A 26,418-nucleotide genomic window follows, 5' to 3' on the forward strand; every position below is an offset into this window, starting at 1 on the left:
ACACTAACCTCCTCTTCCCCGCAACCCTACGGGGCGGGCGCTATTCTTAGCATCCCATTTTAGAAATGAGAAAACCAAGGCCAGAGTGATCGTCAGGATCCCAACCCAGGCAGCCTGGCTCCAGAGCTGGTCCCTGCACCGTTTCCTGCACTACAGGCTGCGAGCCGCGGCAGAGGGGACAAGCGGGGCACCATTCAGGGGACAGCTGCCCGTGACTGGAGTCCTCATTTGTTTACATCATCCCTGCTGCCTTCGTGTTCCCGCCAAAACCAGACAATGAAGCCCTTTCAAACAGAAAAACAACTGCCTGCGGAGAGGATCTATTCTAAATGGAACGCAGAACAGTGATCTTAGGGTTCTAGAACTTCCATCATCCCTTTTAAACAAACGCAGATTTGTCTGTAAATCACAATGCATTTCCAACTCCCGATTTCTCAATATTCCTGATGTTCCAGTACAATAATATTCCTCCAAAGTGTATAATAAAATAAAACAGTTAAAAGGGCTGTCTTGCTTTGCTTCATACTCTAAGACAATATGGAAGCCATCTCCACTGCTTAAATGGATAGTGAAATTAAATGCAAGTAATTACTACAAAAAGACACCCAATTATACATAATCAACAAAAATTTATGGTAATTTCAAAGCAGTTACTGCTTTTGCAAGGAGCTACATTTTGTCATCTGATCTTTATGCAAAATTTAACAGAAGGGCTTTTCCGCCAACAGAGAACGCTCAAATGCAAGGCAGGCTCCAGTGTGCCCTTGATTTTGCCACTAGAATCTCATACACTTTGTTGCCTGCAATCGAGAAATATCTCCAAGCCGGTAAGTCAGAAATATGGCCATTTAAAGTAAAAACTGTTGGCTAGCCACCAAATGACCAAGTTTTTTGTTTTTTTTTTTTTAAATTGATGCATCTGCCATCTGACTTGATAAACGTAGATCAAAAATCCAAACCTGCTGCTATCGTGTCCTTTGATAATTAGAAAGCAGATTAGTCATTTGTTTTTTTTGCCTGAAGCCAACTGAAGGCTCAGAAGACAAGTTTCTTCCTATGTACTTAAAAAAATAATAATAATACAACAACAGTGTACTTCTCGGTTTGTGTATTTCACAGACGGCTTTCAAAAACTTCCCGCCCCCCTCCCCCACTGACAAATGGGATGGGGGGTGGGGCGGACCTCCTCAAGTTTCCCTGCTCTCACTGACCCCTCGGAAGAAAGACGAACTGCAAATACTAAAAGGAGCAAGAGGTGGAGGGGTTGTTTTATAGAAGTTTTTCAGGGGAAGCCAGGACTGCTTGTCCCCAACTGGGGATCAGGAGCAATCGTCAGGCAGGCTGTGACACCCGGATGATTTCACTGGTCCCTTCTTCAAATGCCTTCTGTTTCCGTGACAGAAAGGCCAGCAACTTCCATGCTTCAGTGTGTCGGCATCTCTTCTGGCTCATAAAATCCCACCCCAGCCCCAATGCTAGGATTTACTGCCATATTTACTGTATTTATTACCATATTTACCACCACCGCGTGGCCAACAGCAGACCTTACCACCTGCAGTCGTGGGAGACAGGGCGCCCCTTGATTTACAGATAAGCGAGGTGCAGCTTGGAGGTTTTATTAAGTCACTCCCCCTGATAATCCAAACTGGTAGACAAGGGGACGGACTTCAACCCAAGTCTGCCTCAGAACCAAAGCAGTGCCCTCAGCCTCCTCGCCTGAGTGAACCTTAGAAGCAGAGAAAGAACCAGCCTGCACTTCCTGGGTGCTTGGGCTATACGAACCTCGAGTTTCTCCCTTTCACTGTGAAAAGTTCCGGGTATTTTCTGTTCTATAACAGCTCAGAGAAAGGCTGAAGCTGCTACCAATGAGCTAACTGAACCCCTTTGCCTCTTCTCTGGCCAATCTCGTGTAAAACCAATGCTGGCGCACGGCGGCCCACACTGGAGCTTTGCACAGTGCCCCACCTGCCCGGCTGAGCTACGATGTTACCAATGATGCCCAATGTTTGAGTCAGCAGCAGCCCCCAGCTGAAAGGGCTCCACAGAGAAGACCGAGCTGTGACTTTGATCCCTGGCTTCCTGTGACCGTGTGACCGGGGCCAGTCTGTTGGCTCCAGTTTCTCCACCCGCCGAAGAGGTAAATGCCGCCCCTCATGGAGCTCTGAGGACGCCTCCTAAGACAAGGGCAGTAAAATGGCTGTTTGGTGAGGAAGAAAAAAAGCACTTACAAAAACTGAGGTGTGGAGAGAAAATTTCTTCCTCCCAAGTCCATCGGGTATCTGAACATCAGGAAGAAATAAAGATGTCCAACAAGATTTCCAATGAGCTCATTGATTACCCTGCAAACAAAGAGTCCAATTAGTTTCAAGACATGCAAGTGGTCAAGTGAGACGTAGCCAGTTGTAAGCAGTAGCCCAGGGAAGAGAGCCCTCCTGGCAGCCCGCTTCTGGGCCCTGGAGCCTGTGACAGCTCCACAATGAGTCCTTTTGTAGTCTGCGTGGCAAAGGCATTCTGAGGGGAAGGGAAATCGGTCCTGCGGGGGTCCAGCTGCCCTCTGACAGCTCTTTCAAGCCCCATCTCATCCTCAAAATATTGTTTTTGCTACTTCCTGCCTCCAGAGTTGGAAGCTGCAAAGCAAGCTTCCGACTGCTTTAGTCGTAAATACTGTATTTGTAAACCTCAGGGCAAATCGGAAGGCTGACAAGAGAGAAGCAGGGGAACAGGGGTGAGGGGGAGGCAGGACACGCCTGTTTCCCCCATTCCCGGAGACACAGCACTTCTCCCTTGCCTCCGGCATCCTTGCGTGTAAGACATCACGAGGATCACTGAGCATAGCTGACCTTCACCTTGTACTTCTAAATAAACATTGACCTTCAGGTTTTTCCAAGGCTTACATACAGGCCACTTCAAGGTTTTATAGATCCACTCCTACTATCACATATCCTTCTGTGTCTTCTCCTGCCACAGGAGTCCTGTCAGGGACAAATCAACATTGGCAACTACTCCCAGACTCTGCCCTTCTGGGCGGCAGGGCGGCTGTACCAGGCTCAGAACTTGCTCCGCTCTCAACAGAGTCTGTTTGCTCAAGTCACTCATTTCTATCACTTCGCGGCAGACGTTAGGACCACACAGAGCAGATATGTCAGACATAGTAAGAACTGGTACTATTAAAATCTGTTAAAACATTTAAAGTATTTGGTAGCGTAAGAAGTGGGAGTTCACAGAACAGTTGCATCCTGATCTCTTCCTTTTAAAATTCTGACTGGATGCAATAAAGCTTCTCCTCTCGGCGCCAATTCCGGGCTAGAAATCTGAGGCCTATTTGGCTAAAACTTCTGTACTATCAAACCACTTACAAAACTACTTCCCATCTGAGAATCTTTTGATGACTGGTGAGCAGTCTTCAAGGCATCCTGGAAATGCCTCAGGAATAAAAAAAAAACACGGTAATTTTACACATAGTTCTTAAAGGAGTCAAGCGCAGACACAAATTAAATTAGTTCCTTGTCTGCTCAATCCGGACAATGAATCCAGAAATATTTATTCAAAAATACATACCCGGAAGTACACTGTGCGTAACGATGAGCTAACAAAATAACAACCACTCAATGCTAAATGTGCTTAAAGCCCTGCAATTTAATCAGTTACGTCAAAATGAAATTACAGTTGACCCTTGAACACAGAGCTGAACTATGTGGGTCCACTTATAGGTGCGGCTTTTTGATAAATATAGTATAGTTACATAAATGTACTTTCTTTTCTTCAGGTTTTCTTAATAAGACTTTCTTTTCTCTCACCTTATTATAAAAACGCAGTATATGATACACGTAATACAACACAACATTAGTGTGAACTGACTGCTTCTGCTATCAGTAAAGCTCTGGTCAACAGGGGACTGTTAGCAGTTCAGTTTGGGGAGAGTTAAAGAATATACACAAATTTCCAACTAACAAGAGCTTGATACCTCCAGTCCCCATCGTTCAAGGGTCAACTGTATTTCCTAAGTATAAGGTTCCGACGCATCAATGTTGAACTTCATAAAACTTTTTAAAATTTTATAAAGATTAGCTAAAGAACAATGGAAGTCTTCGAAGGATTCGCTTCCAGTCAAATAAATCTAATATCACTTACGAGCCTCCGATGATATAGTTGAATCCGAGGATAACCCAAGGTAAGTAACAGGCCTAGGAGACAAATACACACAAACATGAACAACCACACTAAAAAGGACCCAGCTGCTAGGCGGCTGGAATGGGTAAAGATACACCGACAAGAGCTTTATATAAATCCTTCGGAAAGTCACTGCAAAAATTTCTCAGACCAATCTAGCATGATTATACTTAAAACTTCCTATCTAATGTTATACTCATTCAGGGGCGCCTGGGTGGCTCAGTCGGTTAAGTGTCCCGATTCTTTGGTTCTGGCTCAGGTCATGATCTCAGGGTCATGGGACTGAGTTGCGCCACTCCACGGGGAGCCAGCTTGAACTAATAGCCTCCCCGATGAGAAAGCTCTCCAGTTGAATTCAACATTCGAGCCTCTGATTCAACACATCATACCAAGAGCTAAGGGAGCTGCAAGGAACTTCACAAGCTAATGAAGAAAGGGTTGTAGAGAAAGAACTTGACGGCAGAATGTGGTTAAGTACTCTAAGAGAAACATAACGGCTCGTAGGGCCTAAAGGCAAGACTAATTCCAGACAGGAGACCAGGAAGTATGTTCAGTCCCAACTCAAATGAAGAACAGGTAAGCTTTACAAAAGGAAGAAAATTTAAAAGGATGGTACTGGTGGAAAACTGAGAGAAGGCACTAAGGGAATTGTCTGGGGACAAAAACAATCTGTTCTGGCTAAAGTGTACAATACGTTAACAGGGAATGATAAGAACAGATTTTAAGAGGCTGCTCCCCACAAGTATCTTTCCTTCCCCCTCTCTATCACACACACAGACATGAGATCACTCAGGGTCACATGCCTCAGAGGCCTGAAGCACAGAGTGAGTGAGAAGAGCCAGCAAAGGATTCCAGGTTGGCTAAAGACAGGCAAGGGACTGAGCCAGGAGAGGGGGCTGCCTACCGTACACTGCTCTGCAGTGACCTCTTCTGGACGAGTCAGAAAGTGCATCTCTGAGCTGAAGAGGGATTTTGCAAGGACAAATGAAAAGGAAATTTTTCCAACTACGTGAAAGTACCTTAAATCGTGTTCCAAACCAAAATGATACAATCATGTCTCTGTTCAGCTGGGCCCAGACATAAAGGACTGACATGATCAGAGGAATCATCAGCAACTGCAAAAGAAGTCAACATGTAAAGACATGGCTCCAGAAGCACTCCCAACAGGCTCAGCGTGAATCTACTTTTTTTTAACCTCTCCCCTACAAATAAATTCTCCTATGGCTTTATAAAAGCTAAAAAGAAATTCAATCATCAGAATTACAAACTGATCCTTTCAGTTAATCAATTATACAATGCATGCTACAAAATCCTAGAATAAAATATAATTATTTTAGATGTATTCAGAAATATCAGGGTCAAGCTTGGTTATTTGAAAAACAGTAGGCAGTAAAACTTTACTTACTATATATTTGCAATTAAAAAAATACATATCCACATAATACAAAGAAGATACTAGAGAATCATCACTCTGGATGCCCAAACATAACAAAGAAGCCAGAAATGAGCCAGGAAACTAACAGTTTAGATCATTCATATAAGACTTTCAAAATAAAAGTTGTAATTCTATAACTTCAAAATGCCACGTAATTAACCACAGGGTTAATGCAATTTAAGCTTCCCTCAAAGGCCATTAATTGTAAATCTGAAACATTTTAAAAGGGCAAACAGTTTCTAGGGACACTTACCTGCATATCCATTGCTAAGCCAGTAATCTTGGTATATAAGGTTAAAGATCAGAACAAACAAAGCATTGTGCACCTATCATCAGTTCATTTCATTCCTGTGTTCAGAAAGAAAACGCTTTTCTAGAGTTCGGGTTGTTTAAAACATCCCAGAACACAAAGGTATCTAACAATCTCCATCATGAATACTCTGTTGTAGTATCTGACGACAAGGAAGCGGGAGATGTGGCGGCTCTGGCGTAGGACTCAGTTGGCCCCTTGTGTCCTCTCGGCCTTGCCCAGTGTCTCAGCATCTTGTCTTCAACCGGAAGACGGAGATACCTGCGGCCTGAAACTAACTAGGGTTCTACTCACATCCAGGGCTCCATAGCATGGTGGATATCCAGAACAATTTTTTTTTTCTTCCCTTAAAGGAGGGGAAAGGGCATCCAAAGTGCCACATGTCCTGGCTTGGGGCCAAGTTTCAATGGCCGCTAAGCCCCAGAGCAATGTTAAGCTCACCAGCTGGGCACAGACTGAGCGATCGTGCCCCCTCTGCGGCCCTCGCCATCTGCACAGGTCCGCAGCTGGAAGGCTGCTGGCAGCGGGGGCTACAACACAGAGAGACAAGCCGGGCCCTTCCAGAAGGACCAAATTACTGTGTAGGCCCCGAGGACAAGGACAGCAGTGAAGTCAGAAAGGGATGCTGGTTGTCAATTAATTTTCTGAGATGGAGCACAGATTCCAAAAGCTGTCTCATGGCACGGGATCTCTTTGTGCTGCAGTCAACAAGCTGTCACACATGCGACACAGAGAACTGGGAACAAGAGGAGGGACAGCAATAAAATTCAACCAAATGTGGAAAACCCGGCAATGGGAAGGGAACGCCGTCACTTGGGGGCTCTGTGATGTACGACAACTTTAAAATCAAACTTTAACTGAGGCGCCTGGGTGGCTCAGTTGGTTCAAGTGGCTGCCTTCGGCTCAGGTCATGATCCCAAGGTCCTGGGATCGAGCCCCGCTTTGGGCTCCCCGCTCAGCGGAGACCCTGCTTCTCCCTCTCCCTCTACCTGCCACTCTGCCTACTTGTTCTCTCTCTCTGTCAAATAATAAATAAAATCTTAAAAAAAAAAAAAACTTTAATTATTTGTAATTATTCACTGGTGCAAACAGATGCAAATACTATAATTTGAACTGTTGTACAGAATACTGTCTACTTCCCCAAACCTGAAAATAATGGTTTACTTCTGGCCCCAAATAACAGACTAAAGGATACCACGATGCAAATCCAGTTAAAGAGGAGCATGAATAAATAGTCTGCCGGCCTCCCATCAAAAGCTCCTAGAAACAAAAATAAGCCAAATGTCATGGTTCAGAATTTCAGAACAAAGCAACTCCTCTGTAAAGAAATACTTCAGAAAGTTAGAGAGAAAGCCAACATGAGAATATTTTTAAATTCCTCCTCTCAAGCAGAAGAAAATCTTTTAAAACATCTAAAACCATGCCCTTGGGGCACCTGGCTGTCTCAGTCGGTAGAGCATTCGACTCTTGATCTCGGGGTTGTGGGTTTGAGCCCCGCATTGGGTGTAGAGATTACTTAAAAATAAAATCTTTAAAAATAAATAAAACCATGTCCTCAATAAAGCCCTAAACTCCAGTCAAGTGAGCAAGGCTAATCTGTGTTCTCCTAACTGAATTCTAGTAAGGACCTTCCCCAACCCCCACGGGCTGAACGACCCACGGCGAGGAGAGTCAGTGCTACGGGCGTCTGAGATCCCACCCCTCGACGACTCGCCACCCGCCAGCCTCTGCTTCCCGGAGACACATCTGGGCTCACCTGGGTAATCCTTACCCCTCCACTGGACCATCAGCTCTGATGCGAAAGGAACCACAGCTGCCTTGCCTACCCCTGTGACTCCTCCAGCAGGACTCGGCCGGGAGCTTCTCACTGTTGTGTTGTTATTAGACACGTGCGCACACACGCGTGTGCACACACGCACTACCACGGAGTCTGACCCTGGGCTTTCTGAGAAGATTCCATCTCCTCCTCCCAGCTTACGAGGCCGGAGAAGAGGAGGAGTCGGGCCACAACCCTTCCCCGAGCCTCTGACTCGGCACCTTCACGCTACATCCGGGAGGTAGAAAGGCCAGGCCCCGTTTCCACAGATGAGGACAGGAAGTTAAACGACCAGAGTGGCATGGCTTGGTAGAAGCGGGGTGAACTCTAGTGACTAGTCTAGTGCCCTTGTTATTACACCGTATACCAGACTCTGTCTCAGCCCTGGACAGGATAATCAACACTGGTCTGGCTCTCCCTTCTCAGGGTGATTCCTCGTGCCTTCAGCTGAAAGACTAGAAAAGAGGCAGAGATAAAAAACAAATGACTGTAAGGTCACATGAGCTCAAACAGCTACCTTCCGCCTCTGGACACCCCATTGTAACAGCATGATACATAGTCAATTAAAAAGAAACTCTAACAAGTATTAGAAAGGCAGGGGAAAGTATCTGTCTAAAAGATAACAAGCGGGGCGCCTGGGTGGCTCAGTCGGTTAAGCATCTGCCTTTGGCTCGGGTCATGATCCCAGGGTCCTGGGATCGAGGCGGGCTCCCTGCTCAGTGGGGAGTCTGCTTCTCCCCCTCCCTTTGCCCCTCCCCACACCCTCTCCCTGCTCGTGCTCTTTCTCTCTCAAATAAATTTAGAATTCTTTTAAAAAAAATTAAAAATGGGGTGCCTTGTTGGTTCAGTTGTTGGGTGTCTGCCTTTGGCTTGGGTCATGATCTCAGGGTCCTGGGATCGAGCCCCACATCGTGCTCCCTGCTCAGCGGGGAGCCTGCTTCTCCCTCTGCCTCTACCTTTCCCCACTTGTGCTCTCTTGTGCTGTCAAATAAATAAATAAAACCAAAAAAAAGGTTTTTTTCAATTAATATAATACAACAAGTTTCTAGCAGAAGTCTCTCTGTTTGTTTTTTTTTTAAGATTTTATTTATTTATTTGACAGACGTAGATCACAAGTAGGCAGAGAGGCAGGCAGAGAGAGGGGTAAGCAGGCTCCCTGCTGAGCAGAGAGCCTGATGCGGGACTCGATCCCAGAACCCTGAGTTCATGACCTGAGCCGAAGGCAGAGGCTTAACCCACTAAGCCACGCAGGCACCCCAGAAGTCTCTCCTACTTTCCCAAATTTCTCCCCTGGTGTCTCAAAGGCACACTGCAGCCCCAGTGTTGAGGACTCTTACTAGTAGGGGATCCCTATAGATGAATCAGCTGAAATTCGAAACAAACTCTGAATTTCAGTAACAGTTGTGCTTCTTCTGATTTGGTTTCAGCTTTGTGATTTGTTTTTTGTTTCATTACGTTTTTTTAAGCAGGCTCCCTGACCAAGGTGGGGCTTAAACTCACAACCTGGAGGTCGAGTGTCACATGCTCTGGCCCTAGGCCAGGTAGGCACCTCCCTGGCTTCATGATTTCTGAGGATTCTCTGGACTGAATACGTGAACTACTGCAATCACACCAACTACAGTACTATATTATCTGACAAGTATGCAACTGGAAATTGACAAACCTACTGGCCTCCAACTGCAGTCTTGCAGTTCAATTCAGAAACCTTACAAATAAGGCGGCGCTCCTGTGGACAGGACTCCTGTGAGTCAGGCAGGAAAACGTGCAGGCGGCAAGCGTTCTGTCAGGATGTGAACACGAGGCCGTATGGCCCAGAGAAGACTGGGGATCAGCGAACCCGGGCTCCGGTCCTAGCTGTGTTACCTCGAACAGCTTGGTGACCCGCGGGGCATGTCACCACCTCTCCAGATCATTGTTTTCTTGTCTGGGAAATCTTATTTTAAAAGGACAGGTCTCGGGGTGTCTGGGTGGCTCAGTGGGTTAAAGCCTCTGTCTTCGGCTCAGGTCATGATCCCACGGTCCTGGGATCGAGCCCCACAGAGAGCCCGCTTCCTCCAATCTCTCTCTGCCCGCCTCTCTGCCTACTTGCGATCTCTCTCTGTCAAATAAATAAATAAAATCTTAAAAAAAAGACAGGTCTCAAAAGTTCCTCTTGACACAAACGTTCATAGCTGCCTTATTCATAACAGTGAAAAATGAAAACAAGTCAAACATCCATCAGCTGATGGATGGAGAAACAAAATGTGATAATTCCACACAACGGAGTCTTATTTGGCAACAAAAAGGAGAGACGTACTGATACGTGGCACACGGAAGGACCCTGACAACCCCACGCTAAGCAAAAGCAGCTGGTCACATGGTGCACGATTCCGTCTGTAAGAAATGTCCAACAGAGGCAAATCCAAAAAGGCGAGAGGAGACTAGTGGCTGCCTAAAAGCGTAAGGGGAAGATGAGGTTGGACAGAAATGGAGAGTGGCTGTTGAGGGGTATAGGGTTTCTTTCTGTGGTGATAAAATATTCTGAAACTAACTGTAGAAATGACTGCACAACTCTGTGAACACTCACCAAATTGTATGCTTTAAATGGGTGGAACTGGACAGTACTTGAATTACAGGTCAATAAAACTCAAAAAAATGCCTCTCTGCTCTGTGACTGGAGAGTAGGGAAGCGGGGTAGACTTGTAAGAATTCAAGCAGACAAAAGGGATCTATGGGCTAATAATCCTGCAGAAGAGTCTTTTTTTTTTTTTTAAAGGTTTTATTTATTTACTTGACAGAGATCACAAGCAGGCAGAGAGACGGCAGATAGAGGGGGAAGCAGGCTCCCTGCTGAGCAGAGAGCCCGATGCAGGGCTCAATCCCAGGACCCTGGGATCATGACCTGAGCCAAAGGCAGAGGCTTTAACCCACTGAGCCACCCAGGTGCCCCCCGCAGACAGATCTTAAGTGTTATTCAGGTATTACAAATTCGTTATATGACCTGACTAGATAGAAGGGAAGAGTAAATGGGTTCCAGGACATCAAATAACCAAGAGAAAACAAAAATAAAATGTGGTCACAGAACTGTTGTAATTTATGTCTTATAATAGTGTTATAATTATTTTTTTAAGTCCTTATGTTTCAGAGGTGAATATTAGAATATTTACTGATGAAACGATATCACGTCTGGCATTTGTTTCAAATAATCAGGGGTAGGGGAACAGACATGAACAGAGATCGAATAAGACCAGTGATGAGACCATTGTTAAAAGTCAGCAGGAGTTAGGGGCACCTGGCTGCCTGAGTTCGGGGAGCGCGTGACTCCTGATCTCCAAGTCATGAGTTCGAGCCCCATGTTGGGTGTAGAGATGACTTAAATAAATACTTAAAAAAAAAAACAAAAAAAAGGTGAGCAATAGTTAAAAAGGGGCTCACATATACATGCAGACACACACTATGACGTGAATAAACCTTGGAAACATTCTACTAAGTGAGAAGTCAGCCACAGAAGGACTCCTAAAATGTCTCAAATTGTCAAATCCACAGGCACAGAAAGTAGCTCAGAGCTTGGCTAGTGCTTGGAGAGAGGGGGATGGGGATGCAGAGTAACTGCTTTGGGTTTTGGGGGGTTGATGAGGACATCTTGAATTAGACAGTAGTGGCGGTTGCGTAACACTGCAAACAGACTAAAGACCAAGGGACTGGGACTCCTGGGTGGCTCAGAGGTTAGCCGTCTGCCTGTGACTCAGGTCATGATCTCAGGGTCCTGGGATCGAGCTCCACACCAGCTCCCTGCTCAGCCGGGAACCTGCTTCTCCCTCTTCCTTTGCCTCTCCCCCTGCTCACGCTCAGTCTCTCTCTCAAATAAACAAAATCTTTAAAACAAAACAAAACCAAAAAAGATCACAGAACTGTACACTTTAAAATGGTCACAACTGTCATTTTCTTGTTATGTGAATTTTACCTCAATAAAAAGGCAAACAAAGGTTTATCAACCTTTCTCACTACTTTTGTGTATGTTTGAAATTGTTCCATAACCAAATGTTTAAAAACCGGTCATGGGTCATCCACACTTAGAGTTTACTACTGATGTAAAAACAAAATTACTCCAACAGCCCCATCCTCAATGAAATCCTATCAAGGAGTAAAATGCAAAGCAAGTCAGCATCAGTATCAGGCCCGACTGGGACAGGGGAGAATAAAAATCACAGATCCTGGGGGCTGTAAGGACCAACCAGGATGTGGTGGTGAGAATCCCAGCTGTCTGTTTTGGCTGCGCCCAGACACTACCTTTCCCTGAATGAGGGGATGGGTGAGGTCCCTTCCAGCAGTAACAGTCCACGACCAGACACTCTGTACTGACATCATGATTTCCTTTTAAACACACCTCATACAAATGCCAATTTAAGGAAAAATCATGTTGGACACCGAATGCCCATCCTTCTACTTCCCTGCAGTTATGAGATGAATTCACAACTCTCAAACTGACTTCGACTGAAGGGTGGTTCGGAATTCTCTATCCTGAGCTAACCGCGAGCAGGTTTATAAAGCCTCTGGAGTCAGCCAACCTTCTCAAAATCATTTAGGCTTAATGAAATTATGTTCGCGTTTCGACAGAGCAGTATCAATTTATTCCTTCTCAGCATAAGCAACTCAGAACAGCACACAGGGTATTGTACAAAGGAAATAAGGGACGATTCACAAAGAAACTTTCAGGAAAAGATTTTTGTAAAAAACTTACCATAACATCATATGGGTAGTCATATCTGATAAACTACCGGATTATTAAATCCCTGCTATAAATTTTACAGGTGAGTGATTCGATCACAGAGAACAAGGCTTTCATAGCATAAAGGAGTACTTTTCAGCCCCAATCTGGGAGATGTATATACTTCAGCCCAACTGTGCACTGGACCACATGACACATGACAGAAAGGAGATGCCAAATTTCAGTGAGAGGCACACAGCTCAGCCACGAGGGACAAGGCGTGGACAAGATGTGTAAAGGCTCCGGTCTTCTACTTTTTCACGATAAAATGGTGACTGTTACTTATGCCTCATGATGATGTTTTGAGGATTAAAAATCAAGTCCTCAAAGCACCTAGGACAGTCCCAGCAACGGTACGACTTACTGAGCAATTCCCATCTTTATGCCATTTCCTCAGAGGCCAACTGCCCTCAAAATTCTTCCAATACGTAAATACGAACTGGTAAATTAGAAACAAATCTTAAAACGACTATGGATAACATACCTGTTTCAAGTCGTGTCGAATACTGATATAAGAAATATAAATTGACCAAATAAAGAAATCCAGTTCCTGGGCCCACAGGGAAATAAAAGGTGGCAGTGATTGGCCTCCAAACCTGTACAGATTAAAACAGACACAGCGGTTAGTTTCTGCAAGCCTGGTTAATTTTTTTTTTTTTTTTTTAACTAAACAAAATGCACCCTTGCAAAACATTCTCCTCTGTGATGGTGGCTACCAAAGGGACACCACCAATATAATTCAAGAAAACTGAAGAAGGGCTCTCATCAGCTTCAATCGTATCAATTTGGAAAAAATACTTCTAGCCAGGTTGAAAAAAATCAATACTATAGAAGCACATGATCAGTCTTTACTGGGATAAGGCATTCAGTTAAGCCTGTCAAAATTGAACTGTAAAGACAATTTCCAACAGAACAATAATAATCTCTATGCAGGAAAAAGAATATCGTGGGATAAGAAACCTTGCCCAAAATTGTCATACTCAAAAGGCAGAAGTAAAATAGAAATGTTTGTATTCAAATCCCTGTGCTATTCAGGAAATATGGATATATGACTTCACACTACTAAGTTTCCCTCCCCCCGCCAAAAAAAATTACAGAAGGGTCTACAGTAAGAAGTGAGCCTCCCTCCTACCCCGCATCTCCCAATTCCCTTTAGCAACAACAATAGATTTCTCGGATTTCTTTCAACAAATAATGTGTTACTACAGTTCCTCCCTTTTCTTCCTCTCTTGCATAGCACAGCTCTATACCTTGTTTCATTCCCTTGAGGAAATATTTTTGCTGTCTTTATATAAAGTATTCCTTTTATGTGAATGTTCAAAATTCATTTACACTGTTACAATGCCACAATGCCTATTCTTGATTATCTTTTTTATACACGTCCATGTAGGATAAAACCCTGTAAGTTAATCTGCTAAATTCACAGACATTTGAGTTCAATTTTGCCAGACACTGCCAGATGCCTACAAAAATATTTAACTGACTTACGCTTTCTCCTACATTGTAGATTAATGCCTGTCTTCCTTCCGCACCCTCACCATTAGGGTCTTCTATATTTACCAATTATTTTTTTAAAACCTTCAGCATTTCCTTTCTTTGTTTTTCTGCTAGATTTGCATTTCTTTGTATGTTCTGGAAATTCCCCTTTCTTGCCGCTGTAAATATTTTCTGGTCTGTCATTAAATCTGTGCCTTGATGGTATTCTTGCCGTACTTTGACATGCAGAAGTGTTCGTTTAATGTCGGCAAATACATCCCTCACAGGCTACATCCTGCTCACCAACTTCTTCTCCACTCTAAGAATATGTTAGTGTCACAGTTCCACTGTGACACAGTCCCCATTCCTCTCAGGAGAGAGGCAGCGATCCGACTTCTTTTTCTCGATGGTCACTCAGCTCTCCCAATCCCATTTACAGAGTAACCCGTACTTTCTCCATTGACCTGAAAAGCTACTTTCATCATATATTTATTTCCTTTTGTATTAAAGTCTCTAATTATATTAAAGTGCTGTCCTGTTTGGAATTGAATTCCTATACCAATATCAACTTATTTCAATTTCTAGTCTTATAGGATCTTACAATATCTGGTAAAGTTACATGATTAAATAATCCCTCTCCCATTTTCCTTCCATGTGTGTCTTAATTTTCTTGGCTGGTCTGGGGGGTGCCTGGGTGGCTCAGTGGGTTAAGCCTCTGTCTTCAGCTCAGGTCATGATCTCAGGGTCCTGGAATCGAGCCCCACATCTGCTGCTCAGCGGGGAGCCTGCTTCCCCCCCCAACCCGCCCCACCTCTCTGCTTACTTGTGATCTGTCAAATAAATAAATAAAATCTTTAAAAAAAAAAAAAAAGAAAAGAAAAGAAAAGAAAAAGAACTAAAACCGGCATCTTTGTGATACCAGTGTGATACAACTCCCCACCAGGAAGAAGTCTTTCACAGCTTTTCTAAGTTTTGATAGACTCAACTACCAAAGCTGAATTACCTTATTGCTTGTAATATTAGCCAAGTTACCTTATTGCTTGTAATATTGGAAAACTGAGCCTCTTGGGCTAAATATACAACTCCATCTGTGAATAAAATTTTGCATCTTATTCTATTGTTGTCTAATTCACTGGCTAGTACCCGCAAAACAATGTTAAATAACAGTGATTGAAGAAGATGACTTTCCCAGACCATAGAAATACCAGCATCATGCTGGCTTTGGCCTTGCTATACATAAGCATGAAAGACATGACCCCTGCATTAAGGAGTTCTCAAGTAGTGGGTTATCCAAAGAAGCAAAAGACTGATCCCAACGGTGGGAAAAATTGGTCTCGGAAAAACAAATACAAAGTCCAAAAGAACTGCAAGAGCACAATAAACAAACAGGGACTGCTGACAATTTGGGTGTGGCTGGAACAGAGGACATTAGCTGTGGGGGCTGGCCAGACACCAAGCTACCCAGTTCTACTCTCCAAGTGCAAGAATGTAACCCTCACAAGTTCAATTCCACCTGGAAGAAAACACGCTTTCTGGAATACCCGAAAGAGCTACTTTCCAAGAAGCCTGTATTAAACCAGCAAAGCAAAATAGGTCAAAACTCATTTTGATTCATTCACAACTTCATCATAGATACAGTTTAAGAGAAAGAACACCGGAAGTGATTTGAGAAGGCCTAGCTGCAAAGTTGTAGCTTGCAATGCTAGGACTTGCCTCAGTTGGCATCTGTAAAAGCGGAATGATCTACTAATACTCGCCCTACTTTGATTAGTGGTTAAAAAAATAATAATAATAAAATAAAAGTGTGGTCCTCTCGTCATTTACATACAATGACTCAGGAGATAGATTTTATAGTTGAAGAAACAGAATGAGAAAAGGTTAAATAATAGCTAGTAAGTGGCGGAGCTAGAATTTGATCCCAGACAGCTTGACTCCAAAGTTTATGACACAAAACCCTGATTTTTTTTTACAATGTCTCTCACAAGTGATATCATTATTACGAGGTATAATTATAATTAGGAAATGTTTTAAGTACTACTGTGCTTGTATAAGCCTGATTCTCCCTGCTTATGAAGAGCACTGGGATTGAAGACCAGAAGCAAGCAAGCCCTGGCCTTGGCCCTTAAATAGCCCTAGGGCCTTGGAAAAGTCTAAACCTTTGTGTTGGTGTCTTCATCTACCCAGTGAAGTCTGCCCTGACTCCACCTTCCTTATTTCCAGATTTTGTAAAAGGCAGGAATTAAGAAAGTGGATTTAAAAGGTCCTTTGTTTAAAAAAAAAAAAAAAGGTATGTGTGGGTGTATGATTATTACAAATCTCTTAGGAGACACACACTGACATGGTTTTTACAAATTCCCATTTTAAGCTACCTCCATATTCCCGTAAGTTACTCAGGGCCTCGTTTTGGAAAAGAAACCCTGGTTTTTTCCGGCTACATCTTTCACTAACACTGACGACATGACACTATTTTTAGCCACTGTGTGCACCTGTGCTTTGGAAATCAGTGTCTGTCAAAATATCTCACTCCTTTTCCCCGTTCATTAAGCTTACCCTTGAGTTATACTTGGCTTTCATTGATCTAAGAGACTTAATATGATTTTTGTATTACTTTAAAATTATAATTTAAAAACACCAGGAGAAAGCTTATCTCTTCAGAAAACCACAATATACTTCTGAAATCCCCACTGACGTCCCAGCTAAACCCCCTCCTTTGCTCTGATATGTAAATAGTTAGGATGAGAAAATGGCTTTTGTTTTCAGGGCTGGGAGAGGTTGGCGGCCCATTTCTCAACCCTGGAAAGCCTTCGCGGATCCCGTAATGGCAGCAGGTGCAGCACCAAGAGGGCGGGGCCTGCGGGCAGCCAAGGGGAGGGCAGCAGCTCGTTTTCACCCCCCAGCACCCAGTCCTCATCCCAGCCGTTTTATAATGAAAGCTGGGCCCTCATGAGAGTTTAGGTGATTTGCCAGAGCTCCTCACTTCAAAGCAAGAAGTCCACATCTTCACTGGCTTATAAGGGTTTAAGAAAGGGAGAAGGCAGTGCTCTTTAGTTACTGGTCCCAAACCTCCTGTTGAAAGAGTGGGTGGCAGCTGTCCTTGAACTAAAAATCTCCCGAACAACCTGCTTCTGAAACCATTACAGATGCTACCCAGAATCTAAAGTGGGGTTTTTTAAGTACCCCAAACAAAGATTTTTCCCAAAACAGTATGGACCGGTTGACTTGGAGTTAAGAAATTCTACATAGGTCACCAACAAGAAAGAGGAGGAGTACCTCAGTGCCAAATGCTGATGTTAGCTAAGTGTGGGCTTTTTTTTTTTTTTTGGACAACCTAGGTAGGCAAGAAAAACAAGTGAAAGGCACTCAGGTTCAATTGTGGACTTTGAAAGAGCTATTAGAAGCCATCCATTCGAGAAACAAGAGTGGGGCGTGAACATGCAGAAGCAAAAAAAAAAGCAAAAGGAAGTATACAGGGGGCACTTGGGTGGCTCAGTGGGTTAAGCCTCTGCCTCTGGCAGAGGTCATGATCTCGAGATCCTGGGATCGAGCCCCGCATCAGGCTCTCTGCTCAGCAGGGAGCCTGCTTCCCTTCCTCTCTCTCTCTGCCTGCCTCTTTCTCTGCCTGCCTCTCAGCCTACTTGTGATCTCTCTCTCTCTCTGTGTCAAATAAATAAATAAATAAAGTATACAACCATGAAGCAAATGCTTAGCCTCTGAGATCAGAAGCTTAAGGAGAAGGATGAACTGAAACCTAAAAAGCAAGATCCCAGTGCACTCAGGAAAGAGAAGTCCCCAATATCCTTCCTGCTTATTCTTCCGATAAAACACACAGCTGGACCCACCTTACCACACCCAGGCTGCGCCCACCTTACCACACCCCAGCTTATCCACTTTTCCATTCAGGCCAAACTTAACTGGGTATAGTCAATGATGAACTGTCTGTGCACCAAGCGTACCCCTTTGTATAACTGAGTGTGTCATGGCTGCAACTGAGAAACCGGGGCAAAAGTACCGAGCAGCTCTAAGGATTGCCTAGGATCCAAGATCTGAACCACTAGCATGCGTGCACACAAAGGAACCCACGCAAATGACTGCTTGAGCACAGAGAGTAACTCAGCACAAGTGTTACACGTGGCCACAGTTCACTGGGACCTTAACGAAGGATCGGGAAGATCCCTGGAGTTCCCACCATGTACATTTCAAACCATGGGTGCTTGCCTAGTATATGAAGTAGAGAAAACGAGGCACAGGAAGCATATGAACAAAAGCACGGAGACACAGATGTTATATGGAATGACTGCTTGGCCTGCACAGACATCTACCAGAAGGTTTTTCTAACTAGAACATAGGGGAAAGCGATCTGTACCCACATCTGAGGCTCCAGAGGTAGGAGGTGGCTGGGCGGGGTCCTTATAGGATATGCTAAAGAGTTTGGATTTCCTTGTAAGGTCAATGGGAGCTTGTGAAAATTTTAATTAAGGAGCATGACAGGATCAGATTAGATATTTTAAAAGATCACAAGGTAGTATAAGAATAGACAAATAGATCACTGAAATAGAATAGAAAGTCCATAAACAGACCGATATATTTATGGCAAGCTGGTGTATTATCAAGGTAGTATTTCAAATCTGTGGGGAAAAGAAATTTTACTGGAAGGCCAAACAGTGTGGAATAATTTTTAGTGGGGTCAGAATCCTGATTCCACCAGTTACCATCTGCATGAGCTGGGCACAGAACATAACCATTTGGTGCCTTCCTTGTTCCCTCTTTAAAAATGTGTTGTCTAATTGTCAAAACAAGCCTGATAAGAGGGGATGAAATCAAATAGTCCATGACACAAGTTAAGTATTGTTCAGTAAATGTCAGTGATTATTGCACTAAAAAAAGAAGAAGAAGCCATTCATTCTACTTGTAGGTATGTACTCAACAGAAACGCATACCTGTGTTCACCAAGACATGTACTGGAATGCTGACAACACTATTCTTTATGGCCCGAACTGGAAACTATCCAAAATGCCCATTACCAGAAGAATGAGTAAAGAGATGGTCATCTATGGTAATCTATCTACAATCATGTGCAACAAAATGGGTGACTCCTACGCACTGTCAAAAAGAGACCAGACACAGAAGAGTATATACTGTAAGATTTCATTTACATAAGGTAAAAAAAAAAAAAAATGGCGAAAATAATCTGTGAAAGTAGTTACCGCTGGAGGAGACAGGTATCAGAAGGGAGCTGTAGGATAGTGTGGGGGGTGTTGGAAATGTTCTCTTCATGATCTGGGTACTGGTCATATACAGGCATTCAGTTTTTAAAAATTCGACAAGCTCTAAATATATAATACATATACTTTATTACTGGTATACTAGTAATTCCATAAAAAGTTAAAGCTATAATCTAATGGGCAACCTTATCTACAGACCACAGCACAACTGCCTGAAGTGGACAGGACTGTTAAGGAAAGCTTTTAAAGCTGTACATACCAAAACCCTAGCCACTGAAGCTCTAATCCAAACCTTGAGGCTACTTCTATGCTCAGTCTATAGACCAAGTTCACCTCCCTTCTGGTTATGTGCATAATAGGTCTCTCTTCCCCAATATGCTCTTTTTTTTTTTCTTAACTTTATTATTTAATATATTTTTTTTTAATATTTTATTTATTTGACAGACAGAGATCACAAGTAGGCAGAGAGGCAGGCAGAGAGAGAGAGGGGGAAGCAGGCTCCCTGCCGAGCAGAGAGCCCAGTGCAGGGCTCAATCCCAGGACCCTGAGATCATGACTGAACCAAAGGCAGAGGCTTAACCCACTGAGCTACCCAGGCACCCCAACTTTATTATTTAATTCAATTAATTAACATAGAGTGTATTATCAGTTTCAGAGGTAGAGTTCAGTGATTCATCAGTCTTATATAATACCCAGGGCTCCTTATACCCCATGCCCCCCTTAAGGTATTTATCCCAAAGGCACAAATGAAGTGATCTGAAGGGGTACCTGTACCCCAACATTTATAGCAGCAATGTTCACAACAGCTAAACTGGAAAGAGCCCAGAAGTCCATCATACATGGATAAAGATGATGTGGTATGATATATATAGATATAGACATAAGAATGAATATATATCATATATCATATTTATATATATATGAATATTACTAATCTGCTAGGGTTGCTGTCATCAGGGTTAAAGGTGATAACATAAGCAAAAGCTTGGCAAATATAAGCATAAGACCCAAATCACAGATCTGGCTCATGCCACCTCTTACGGTTCCTGAAAACAAATCATTGCAACTGAGAGTTCATCTCTTCTCGTCTAAAGTCAGGATGCGTTTACGGGGGCAAAATATGGGATAATAATCCAGCAGTTGTATTTCAAGTTTAGTTACAAATTAAAATTAAAATCTTCCTGCCCACAGAGAAAAGGTAGTGATGTCAGGACTTATTATTGGCTAGTAAATAAAAATGGGCACTATTTTTTAATAGATTATTTACCAGACTATTTATGGGGACTTTGCATTTTTCTATACGAATTTACATAACAGAGGCATGAAGCAAAGAACATACCTCCTCAATTTGAGGATACTCGTTTTTATGTTTCTAAAACTAGGATGTGGCTATATATATATATATATATGGAATTTCTACTCTCCCATCCCTCCAAAAAGTTGTACTTAGTTGATGAAGCACCTTATAATCAATGGAGTTAGATCAGAGTCCATATGGTATTAAACTATCCCCACTTTCAGGTAACAAAATTGAGCCTCGGAAAGGATAAGTAACCTGCCTAAGGGCAGAGTAACCAGTAAGGGTCTGAGCCAGGCCTGGGGAACCATGACTCAACTACTTGAAATCCCATGTTTGTTCATTCTATTTTAAGAGAAAGCAGATAACTGACTTGGAAGAAATCACCCTCAAGAATGTTTGCTAAACACTGAACTGTGTATTTTGGTAGATACTATGCGAAGGAGTTAGACGAGACAGCTCAGAACTATCTTTGACTCACTGAAGTGGAAACCGTATCCGCAGCTGTCTACCAAGTGCAGTGACACTTGTCTCGGGATGCCTGTGGGAGCTGAATGAGCAAACACGGAAACGCAACACACACGGAAGGGGGCGAGCTGATTCCGTCCAAAGCAACCGGCAGCCCCGGGAGACGATCTCAGACACCTCCCGGGCCGCAAGAAATTACCACCTCTCCTAGTTAATCAAGGACCCATACGAAGACATTTCATCATTATGAGTTACTTGATGGATGGCTGTGAAATGTGAGGGACTAGGAATTTGGGACAACAGCGTAGTGAGTCTTAATACTCCGACCCAAACTAGGAAAAGAACACTTGAAATTTTGCAGTTCCAAACCAACAGGCTACTCAGAAAAGACCTACAGATGAGAAGAAGCGACTTTCATCCCTTCCAACATGAACCCACAATTCTAAATCGGGTTTTTTTTTAAAGCTGTTCAAGACTCAGCTTCTAAGGAAAAGATGAGCCTCTAAGAGAAAACACAACACGCGCTGTTTGTCACACATCTGCCTCTGAGGCACAGTTCTTCCTTCAAAGGCTTCATCTGCAAACGAGTTCCTCCAGGTGGGTCTGAAAGCGACATCTGTCCAGGATGGGTAGGAGCCAGAGGAGCAGAAAGAAGATACAGACATGGGCCTTTTCACAGGTGGACAATCAGCGCGCTGTCCCTGCTCCCAGCAGCTTCTCCCTGGTCTCGGGATGAGCCCGGACGAGACAACATGTGGGAGAAGGGAAAAGCATGGGAGCTGGGACGAGTGATGGTTCTGATAACCAAGTCACCGCTGTCAGCATTTACCTGGTCTCTTAGAAAGGCTTTCCTACTTCACTGGTCTCACTGCACAAGTGAGCGAGACTCTGCAAGGAGGGCCAAAGAGCCCGTTTGGACCAGATCCTTCTCACCAAAGGATTTACAACCAATGCTCCTCCTGTACACACATTACCCAACATGCCACTCACCAGGTACAAAGCACACAACATTCACTAGGTCACAAATAATTACCAAAGAAAATAGAAAACAGCGTGCAATTCTGACTGTGGGGCCAAATCATTTTTTAACATCCAACTGCCTACTTAACTTCTGCATCTGGATGCCTAAGAAGCACCTCTAGACTTAACGTGGCCAACACAGAACTCTTTATCCACCAACACCCCGCACCCAAACCTACGCCTTCCTAAACATTTCCCATCTTGGTAAAGGGCTCCACCATCCCGTGTGGAAACTGACATCTCTGAGTGCTGCTGCCTTCAGCCTCTCCCACTTCACATCCATTCAGCAGCAACCTTGGGCCGCTCAACTCCCAAATCCAAGCACTTCTATCTTCGTGGCCACCCTGGCCCAAAGCATCTCTCTCGCCTTCTAACTTGATTCCTGCCTCTCCCCATATCAAGTCCATCCCACAGAGCAGTCAAAGCAATGTTGTCAGTCTTCTGTTCAAAATGCTCCAAAGTGGGGCGCCTGGGTGGCTCAGCGGGTTAAGGCCTCTGCCTTCAGCTCAGGGCATGATCCCGTGATCCTGGGATCAAGCCCCACATTGGGCTCTCTGCTCGGCTGGGGGCCTATTCCTCCTCTCTCTCTCCCTGTCTCTCTACCTACTTGCGATCTCTATCAAATAAATAAATAAAATCTTAAAAAAAATAAAAGTAAAAACAAAATGCTCCAAAGCCTTCCTGGTTTATTTATTTATTAGTCCTATTTATTTCAAAATAAAGTCCAAGCCACAAAGCCTTGAGCAATCCAGGTCCAGGCTACCCTTCCATCTCTGCTTTATCGTACTGATCCCGCATTACTTCTGTCCTCACCTACCAATCCTCATTCCCACAGCTGATTCTAGACTAAGCTAACTACGCTTGCTTCTGTTTCTAGGCCCTGCCTCTCAGCCTTCCACTTACTATTTCTTCTTCTTAGAGAGTTGTCCCCAGAGCCAGATCCTCCCAAAGCTGGCTCCTTGACATTCAGATTTCAGTTCAGATATCATCTCTGAAGCCTTTCTGGAACATTCCATCAGATGTTAAGTCACTCTCTATCACACGCCTCTCTTTCTTCATGGGAGCTGGGACTTTCTGTCCTATTCACTATTGTGGCTCCAGTGCCCAACACTAGTAAGTGCCAATTATTTCCACGCATTCAACCAACATGAAAGCACATGCTATGTGCCAGGCACTATTCTGTTTAACAAAGATAGCAGTAAACAAGTCAGGGGTCTGGTTCTCATGGAGCCTGATTTTCTGAAGGGAAGCCGACTAACAGATGCCAACAGGTGATACGTAGCAAGTAAAATTAAGGATAAGGGAGATGGCGTGAAGGACGGGTACTATTTTATGTAGAGCATCCATAACGCCTTGTCAATAAGGCGGCACTGGAGAAGAGACTTGAAGGCAAGGAAGTAATCATGGTTATCTTCCTCAGAGAAACAACATGCGCTAAGGACCTGAGGAGAGCTGGCTGCTGAAGGAACAAGCATTCCACTGTGGAGCCTAATGTGTAAGGAAGGTGGAGAGTGGCGGGACACAAAGTCAGAGCAGAAGTAGAGGGTCTTTGTAGGCCACTGAAAAGACTTGGATTTTACACATCTGAGTTGAGAAGACATTGGAAGGTTCAGGGCAGAGGACTGACAGGACTTGGTTTATATTTTAAAAGGATCACTCCAGCAGTCTAGAGAAAAGAACTGGGCTGAAATGATAATGGCTTGTAATGGAGAATGAAAAGGGACCTGGATATATATGTAAAATTGAGCAAACAATTAGCTGGCAAATTGTGGGATGTGGAGAGAAAAGCCAAAGATGATTCTATGACTACTAGCTTGAGCTCCTGTAATAACGGAATTGCTATATACTTCTAGAGCAAAGGACAAAGGGTATCCAGTTTGGGACATGTTAAATTTTAGATGCCTATTAGTCATCAGAGAGAGAAATTCCAAACTGACAGCTGGAAATCAGGAGGCAGATCTGGACTGAAAATATGTCTATTTGTATTTGAGAGTCTTAAGTGTATAGAATGTATTTAACGCCACGGAGCTAAATGAGATCACCTACAGCTGGGGCGAGTATAGAGAAAAGTTCCTATAACTGATCGCTGGGGCACATCACAACAGTTAAAGGTCAGGAAGATGAGGAACCAGGAAATGAGAGTAAGAAACAGCAGTCAAGAGGGGGAAGACATGACAGTGTTACCCACATGTCAATTAATGTGCTCAAATTAATGTCAGATCTTAGTATCTGACCTGCCACTGATTAATGATCTAAATCACAGACTCCAGTGAATAAGGATCATGTCTGGGAAACTAATACTCTCTTGCCAGAAATACTCTGGACAGTTTCCTTCATACTTAAACAAACAACGAGGCCTTCTATTTCTGGACCAATTTACTCTTTACTTAGTCCTTCATACATTCTATTCCATGCCACATACCAGGTACGGACTGGATGAAATGCAGACAAACAACTCTTGCATCTGACTTCAAACTACTCCCACAAAGGGGGGGGGGGGGGTGCTCCATTAATACAAGAAGAACTGGATGTTGAGTAGTTGACAACCACATGGCACCCACGTGGGTGGCAGAGCAAGGTCAGAGGGTACCTGCTCCGGGTGGACCCAAGCTGCTAATCACCGGCGCCCAAAAGATTAACAACTATCAGAGAATTACCTTCCCGCTGCCTCCTTCTCTGAATGCAGAGGGCGGGGAGCATAATCTTAGAGGGGCGAAATCAGTTCCTTTTTACCAGGCCAAACCCACTGCTCCAGCCATCCTGGCCATAGAGCTCCGGACCCCTTCGCCTTCACCCCGCCCCCCAACCACAGGACCCGCCCTAAACCGCTGGAGCGGTCGCACTACAAATCCCACCAGGCACCGCGCGCCCGCAACATGCCGGTGTACGCTCCGCAGCCGACAGGCCTCCTGGGACCTGCAGTCTCCACTCTGCTCGTCGCCGGTCAGTACCTGGAAGCGATAGAGGAAGGCTTCGGGCCAGAGGAAGAAGTAGGCCGGGCTGATGAGACCGAGTTTCCCAACCAAGGGCACCGCGACAGTGGCGGCGAACCAATAGCGCGTGATGGCCGGGATGCTCCTGAACCAGTCCCCGATGTCCGACATCTTCGCCTTTTAAGTGGCCAGAAAAGGCACAACCGTCCCACTCCCCGTCCCTGGCCCCTCAGGACCCGGCCCGCTCCGCGAGTGGAAGGTGTCGAGGCGGAAGCCGCCCAAGCCGCGGATAAGAAGGCGTAGATGGGCGGACGTGGCGCCACCGAATTCGGACGAGCGAGGGAGCGTTCGAAGGCAAACTTCCCCTTCCGGCGGCCACGGAAGACGTTGACCAGAAGTCCCGCCGCTTAAAGGGCAAGCACGGATTTTTGCCACTGGGTTGAAAAGCTCGGCGGTTCGGGGGCGGGGCCATGGGGGCGGGGCCATAAGAGGCGAAGACACGACTGGTGGGAAACAGTGGTTGCTAGGGGCAACGGCAAATACTCCAACCAATGGCGAAGCTGAACGCCTGCTACTTAGTTCAAGCCGGGTTTGTAATCCAGGTGGGTCTTCTCGGGCGGTGTTTAAAAAGGAAGGAGGAACATCACACACTTCCTCGTTTGTTCTTGCATTCGACAAATGTCTGTGCGGGGGCTTAGCAAGTGTGAGGTGAGTCCTAGGCCCCGGGGATCCTGCGACTATCGCAGCTGTCGCGGTACCTTCTCTCCTGGAGCTTACATTCTAATGAGGATAGACAACTGCTAAATAAGTGAATACGGTAATTTCAGCGAGTGAAAAAAAGTAAAGAATATAATAAAATAGGAGTGGCTGGGTGGGAGCAGGGGACTGTGGAAAAGATAGCTACTTTAGATGAGAATGATCAGGGAGAACGTCTTCGGTGAGATGACCTTTGAGCTGAACCACCCCCGCTACCCCACTACCGCCCCAGGCAAAGAACTGGGGAGTTTTCCACGCCGAGAAAACAGCCGCTCCAGCCAGCTTCGAATGTTGGAGGGACTGAAGGTAGAAATGATCTTAACTATCAAGTAGGATTTTAAATTACAAATAGAAGAGAATCCGTCCTATTCTTAAAAGAATCTGTAAAAAGATAGGAAGATAGAACTTTTCCTGTTGTTTTCAGATGTAGGTCCTGCAGTTTAAGTTTGATTACACCAAAAAAAAAATTTTTTTTTGATTAAGCCATCCAATAAAAACCACTAGGGACACACCTGTAGTCCAGAATTAGCTTTATTTGCTGCAGAAGGGGACACTGCACTCTAGAGGAACCTGAACCATCTCATCAATCAAAAAAGTGGGTGAAGTAAAATTTTGGTAAAACTTAAATGAAGCAGTGTTTTGGTGGGTTCAAAGCAAAGCAGTGCTGTGTGTAAAAGTGTTAACATCAAGCCTAGGCCTGAGCTGAGAAGCAGACCCGAGGTCCCCTTTCCTTTGAAATCTCAAATTTAGGATAAATGTGGACTATTG

General features: G+C 44.4%; 1 protein-coding gene and 1 pseudogene across 1 annotated transcript in view; one reads left to right on the top strand and one right to left on the bottom strand.

The window, feature by feature from the left end:
• DERL1 (derlin 1) overlaps positions 1-25,261 on the bottom strand; it is a 28,648-nt gene extending 3,387 nt beyond the window's left edge. Inside the window, exons 1-7 of the mRNA XM_032315611.1 lie at positions 24,913-25,261; positions 12,963-13,074; positions 7,111-7,175; positions 5,859-5,885; positions 5,190-5,285; positions 4,132-4,184; positions 2,229-2,339 (exon numbers count right to left, since the gene is read on the bottom strand). Coding sequence (XP_032171502.1) covers positions 2,229-2,339; positions 4,132-4,184; positions 5,190-5,285; positions 5,859-5,885; positions 7,111-7,175; positions 12,963-13,074; positions 24,913-25,065 — 617 coding nt within the window. The 5' untranslated portion in view covers positions 25,066-25,261. The remainder of the gene's footprint in view (positions 1-2,228; positions 2,340-4,131; positions 4,185-5,189; positions 5,286-5,858; positions 5,886-7,110; positions 7,176-12,962; positions 13,075-24,912) is intronic.
• On the top strand, positions 17,645-18,180 carry LOC116575491 (annotated as a pseudogene).
• Positions 25,262-26,418: the final 1,157 nt, after the last annotated feature.

The sequence above is a fragment of the Mustela erminea genome, chromosome 16 (genome assembly GCF_009829155.1).
Source record: "Mustela erminea isolate mMusErm1 chromosome 16, mMusErm1.Pri, whole genome shotgun sequence".
Taxonomy (NCBI): domain Eukaryota; kingdom Metazoa; phylum Chordata; class Mammalia; order Carnivora; family Mustelidae; genus Mustela; species Mustela erminea.